This window comes from Heterodontus francisci, chromosome 26, assembly GCF_036365525.1.
Source record: "Heterodontus francisci isolate sHetFra1 chromosome 26, sHetFra1.hap1, whole genome shotgun sequence".
In the NCBI taxonomy this organism is placed as follows: domain Eukaryota; kingdom Metazoa; phylum Chordata; class Chondrichthyes; order Heterodontiformes; family Heterodontidae; genus Heterodontus; species Heterodontus francisci.
Window position 1 is genome coordinate 28,460,047 of NC_090396.1, and position 6,000 is coordinate 28,466,046.

General features: G+C 46.0%; 1 protein-coding gene across 1 annotated transcript in view; it reads right to left on the bottom strand.

Annotated features, from left to right (window-relative positions):
- LOC137384239 (protein SCO1 homolog, mitochondrial-like) overlaps nt 1–6,000 on the bottom strand; it is a 28,615-nt gene extending 22,615 nt beyond the window's left edge. Inside the window, exons 1-3 of the mRNA XM_068057960.1 lie at nt 5,780–6,000; nt 1,914–2,039; nt 527–617 (exon numbers count right to left, since the gene is read on the bottom strand). Of these exons, the coding sequence (XP_067914061.1) occupies nt 527–617; nt 1,914–2,039; nt 5,780–5,950 (388 nt within the window). The 5' untranslated portion in view covers nt 5,951–6,000. The remainder of the gene's footprint in view (nt 1–526; nt 618–1,913; nt 2,040–5,779) is intronic.

The window sequence follows — 6,000 nt, forward strand, 5'->3', positions numbered from 1 at the left end:
TGTTGTTTGACCGGGAATAAACGTAGATCAGCAAGCACAGGGGTGATGGGTGAATGGAACTTGGTGCAAGTTAAGACACAGGCAGCAGAGTTTTGGATGATCTCAAGTTTACAGAGGGTAAAATGTGGGAGACCAGCCAGGAGTGCAAACCTAGTTTTTGTAATCTCTCCTCATAACTTGACCCTTGGAGTCCAGGTATCATTCTGATAAATCTACACTGCACTCCCTCCAAGGCCAATACTTCCTTCCTGAGGGGTGGTGCTCAGAACTGAACACAGTACACCAGGTGTGGTCTAACTAGAACTTTTACCCTCTTGTATCCTAGTCCTTCAGATATAAATCTTAGCATTCCATTAGCCTTTTTGATTATTTTCTCTGCCTGTCCATGACAGTTTAATGATCTATGCACATGGACCCCAAGTCTCTTTGGACCTCCACTGTTTCTAGCTTTTCACCATTTTGAAAGTAGTCTGATCTATCCTTTGTAGGTCCAAAGTGATAAAAGTATGTTGTAAGCGAGACTTACTTTCTTCTTTTTCTTTCTTAAAGTATTTCATGACAGCCAACAGTGCTCCTCCTACAGCAAAAGTGATTGCTAAAGACTTCCATGTAACAGGCTACTAAGAAACAGAAAACATGTCTTAGATTTTAAAAAATAGGACTAAACAAACTATAAATAGTTGGCCAACTTTAAAATAATTCCAGTTTGATTTTGAACACCAGAGGCCTGAACATAGCTTGGAGCGTAAAAGTTATTTAGTAATGTTTTACTCAGAACCATCAGTTTGTACAATATTTTGAATTGTCACTGTTCAACTACAGTGTGTAACATTGTAAAGCAAAAGGATGTTAATGACCTGTCTTGTGCCTCACAGCAACATTTGCTCAATAGATTCTATGCAACAGATAAGAGTAAAACTGGTCCTTCCAAATAGCTAACTGCATTTGATTAAAAAAAGATTTGCATTTATATAGCACCTTTTACAACCTCGAGATGTCCTAAAGTGTATTCACTTTAGGAATGTAGTGAATGCAGCACTGCAGCCACACAGCTCCAGCGACCCGGGTTCGGTTCTGGGTACTGCCTGTGCGGAGTTTGCAAGTTCTCCCTGTGACCGCTTGGGTTTCCTCCGGGTGTTTCCTCCCACATGCCAAAGACTTCGGCTTGATAGGTAAATTGGCCATTGTAAAAAAATTGCTCCTAGTGTAGTTAGGTGGTAGGAGAATTGAGGGAAGGTGGGGATGTGAGAGGGAAAAAACGGGATTAATGTAGGATTAGTATAAATGGGTGGTTGATGGTCGGCGCGGACCTGTTGGGCCGAAGGGCCTGTTTCGGTGCTGTATCTCTCTATGATTCTATGACTCTAATTTGTGCACAACAAGCTCCCACAAACAGCAATGTACTAATGACCAGATAATCTGTTTTTGTGATGTTGATTGAGGGATAAATATGGCCAGGACATGGGGATAACTTCCCTGTTCTTCTTTGAAATAGTGCCATAGGATCTTTTATGTCCACCTTACAGAGCAGACTGGACCTCGGTCTAACATTTCATCCGAAAGACAGCACCTCTAACAGTGCAGGACTCCCTCAGTACTGCACTGGTGTGTCAGCCTAGATCTTGTGCTCAAGTCTCCAGAGTGAGACTTAATTAGTTCAAACATTTGATACAGTTACGCTCAAAGTACAGTAAGGTATGCCCAATCCTTAAAACAAAATGTGAGAGTAGATTTTACTGTAGTTGGGCCTGGAGGAATATAGTGGAAAGTCGGGCAGGGAAGATTACATGCCTGTAAAGGAGTTCGGCTATGTAGCCACAGGAACAGAAAAATCTGTCCGATAATCTGGACAACTATTTGGCACAATCAACATTGCTATTTTATTCACCAAAATTAACCACATCCTCACTTACCCCACTCTTTTTAGTCCCACTGTTTGGTTTCTGTCCAGGTGGTGATGGAGGCATTGTACTGAAGGAGTGGAGATTGTGCATGGAGTATTTGGTAGACTTCCATATTGGGCAAAGGTCTTTACTGAACTGTACAAACATGAAAAGAAGAATGACCTTGCGATTAATGAGTACCTTTCACATACTCAAACCATTCTAAAGCACATTACAGCCAATTAATTACTTTTAAAGTGGAGTTATTGACATTTTGCACACAAACACGATTAACTAATTTGCGCTCGGCAAGATCACACAAATGAGCTAATGACTAGATATTCTGTTACTTTTAAAATGATGTTCGTTGAGGGATAAATATTGTCTAAGACACTAGGAGAACTCTTTGTTGAATAGGCCACAGGATCTTAAACATCCCCCTGAGCAGGCAGACTAGGCCTTAGTTTATTGTCTCATCCAAGAGATGACACCTCTGACAATGCAGCACTCCCTCAGCAGAGCACTGGAGTCTCAGCCTAAATCTTGTGCTCAAGTCCTGGAGTAGTGCTTAAATCCACAAGCTTCTGAGTTAGAGGCAAGAGTGCTAAAGATTAAACACAAACCACAATGTTTACTTAAATATGCAAAATTTTAGCATGCAAATTCACATTACAAAAGAAAGATTTTTATTTTGCGTAGCCCTATACTAGCTGTAAACAGTTGGAGCCCCTGATTTATATGGTGGTCAGTCGTGAGTCATTCATATTGCCCATGGCATTAAACCTTGCCCCAATGAAGGTGCAGGAGAATAAATTAGAAACTACAGAAGCTTCAGCTAAATTCTCTGCTCCTGGAATGATTTTTGTTGGACTATTTTCATCTCAGTTTTCTACTCAATAACATCTTTGCATCATTTGTCATATTTCCTAGGTTGTAATTATATTTCACCACTGGTCTAAGACCAGTGCCCATGGAGTTCAATTGGCATGTCTCATGTTGTAGTGTGGGCTACTAATTGTACTCTGCCAGGCAAGGGAACAATTTTGTACACCTATGCCTACAGGAAGCGCTCCAATCTCTGACTGACACTCTAGAAATATTAAAAAATACTTCACAGTGAGTGCTTTAGTTGCCTAAAAGGACCAAGAGACCACCTGAACACCCTTTAAACTTCACTGCACACCACGATGGTGTTCGACTCCAAACCTTGCCCAGGCCAAGCACTGACCCTGCTGTCGTGTATTCTGGACCTGACTCCAAAGTTATGCTACCACTTTCTCATCGCAGTTGCATTCCAAGAACACAAGAAATAGGAGTAGAAATAGACCATAGAAATAGACCATAAGCCCTTCGCGCCTGCTCCGCCATTCATTATGATCATGGTTGATCGTCCAACTCAGTAACCTGTTCCCGCTTTCGCCCCATACCCTTTGATCCCTTTAAACCCAAGAGCTATATCTAACTCCTTCTTGAAAACATACAATGTTTTGGCCTCAACTGCTTTCTGTGGTAGTGAATTCCACAGGCTCACCACTCTCTGGGTGAAGAAATTTCTCCTCATCTCAGTCCTGAATGGTTTACCCCGTATCGTTAGACTATGACCCCTGGTTCTGGACTCCCCCACCATCGGGAACATCCTTGTTCTACCCTGCATCTACCCTGTCAAGTCCTGTTAGAATTTTATAGGTTTCTATGAGATCCCCCCTCACTCTTCTGAATTCCAGCGAATATAATCCTAACCGACTCAATCTCTCCTCATACGTCAGTCCCGCCATCCCAGGAATCAGTCTGGTAAACCCTCGCTGCACTCCCTCCAGAGCAAGAACATCCTTCCTCAGATAAGGAGACCAAAACTGCACACAATATTCCAGGTGTGGCCTCACCAAGGTCCTGTATAATTGCAGCAAGACATCCCTGCTCCTGTACTCGAATCCTCTCGCTATGAAGGCCAACATACCATTTGTTTTTTTTACCACCTGTTGCACCTGCATGCTTACCTTCAGCAACTGGTGTATGAGAACACCCAGGTCTCGCTGCATATTCCCCTCTCTTAGTTTATAGCCGCTCAGATAATAATCTGCCTTCCTGTTTTTGTTACCAAAGTGGATAACCTCACATTTATCCACGTTATACTGCATCTGCCATGCATTTGCCCACTCACGCAACTTGTCCAAATCACCCTGAAGCCTCTCTGCATCCTCCTCACAACTCACCCTCCCACCCAGTTTTGTGTCATTTGCAAATTTAGAGATATTACATTTAGTTCCCTCATCTAAATCATTAATATATATTGTGAATAGCTGGGGTCCTAGCACCGATCTCTACGGTACCCCACTAGTCACTGCCCCATCCCTGCGGTACTCCCCTAGTCACTGTCCGATCCCTGCGGTACCCCACTAGTCACTGCCCGATCCCTGCGGTACCCCCCTAGTCACTGCCCGATCCCTGCGGTACCCCCCTAGTCACTGCCCGATCCCTGCGGTACTCCCCTAGTCACTGCCCTATCCCTGCGGTACCCCCCTAGTCACTGCCCGATCCCTGCGGTACCCCCCTAGTCACTGCCCGATCCCTGCGGTACCCCCCTAGTCACTGCCCGATCCCTGCGGTACCCCACTAGTCACTGTCCGATCCCTGCGGTACCCCACTAGTCACTGCCCCATCCCTGCGGTACCCCACTAGTCACTGCCCCATCCCTGCGGTACTCCCCTAGTCACTGCCCCATCCCTGCGGTACTCCCCTAGTCACTGCCCTATCCCTGCGGTACCCCCTAGTCACTGCCCGATCCCTGCGGTACCCCCCTAGTCACTGCCCTATCCCTGCAGTACCCCCCTAGTCACTGCCCGATCCCTGCGGTACCCCCCTAGTCACTGTCCGATCCCTGCGGTACTCCCCTAGTCACTGCCCTATCCCTGCAGTACCCCCCTAGTCACTGCCCGATCCCTGCGGTACCCCCCTAGTCACTGCCCGATCCCTGCGGTACCCCACTAGTCACTGCCCAATCCCTGCGGTACTCCCCTAGTCACTGCCCCATCCCTGCGGTACCCCACTAGTCACTGCCCAATCCCTGCGGTACTCCCCTAGTCACTGCCCAATCCCTGCGGTACTCCCCTAGTCACTGCCCCATCCCTGCGGTACCCCACTAGTCACTGCCCAATCCCTGCGGTACCCCACTAGTCACTGCCTGTGACCATATGGCCCATTGAGCTTGCTCCGCCATTCAATACGATCATGGCTGATCTTGGGCTTCAATTCCACTTTTCTGCTCGCTCCCATATCCCTTGATTCCCTGCGAGACCAAAAATCTATCTATCCCAGCCTTAAATGTAATCAATGATGGAGCATCCACAACCCTCTGGGGTAGAGAATTCCAAAGATTCACAACCCTTTGAGTGAAGTAATTTCTCCTCATCTCAGTCCTGAATGATTGACCCCTTATCCTGAGACTGTGTCCCCGTGTTCTAGATTCCCTGACCAGTGGGAACAATCTCTCAGCTTCTACCCTATCAAGCCAATATATTATATCATCCCCATTGATAATTAGTGGATTCACCTAGGAACAGCAGATTTCTAAGTGACTTTAGTAAAGACAAAACTGTGAACTTGTGATTGCCAATCATCCAGCCTTTGAATGACCTTTCTGGAAATTCCTGAAATACATAAGCCAGACATAATAGATTACCATTATCAGTCCTTTTCCCATTCCTGTGCCTTGTGATGTGGCCATATTAGTTACTCAGGGGGATCAATCAATGCACGTCAGCAACAGAGTTTCATAACTCACGTCATGATCCCATTCTATGCCTTGTTGTTGCTTTGCTGTGGGCAGCCTTTCTGAGATCCCCCTGTTCAGTGACACTGCATGCTAAGTGTTTAGCGTTTCCTGGTCTGGTACTCACCACTGTGTTCGTGCACCGTGCGTTTGCTGCGATTAATCTCGGACGGTTGCATTGCCGTGCGGTGATTCTGCAGCAAAAAGAAGCCGCCCTGGCTGCTTCGCAGAAAACTTCCCAATTAAACCTTGTTGAAATAGCGTTCGTCCGTTTCCAGAGCTGCAGTAGCACCGCCATGGTGCACACTACATGACCTTCGCTGAATACATCCGGTAAAAGACTCAGAG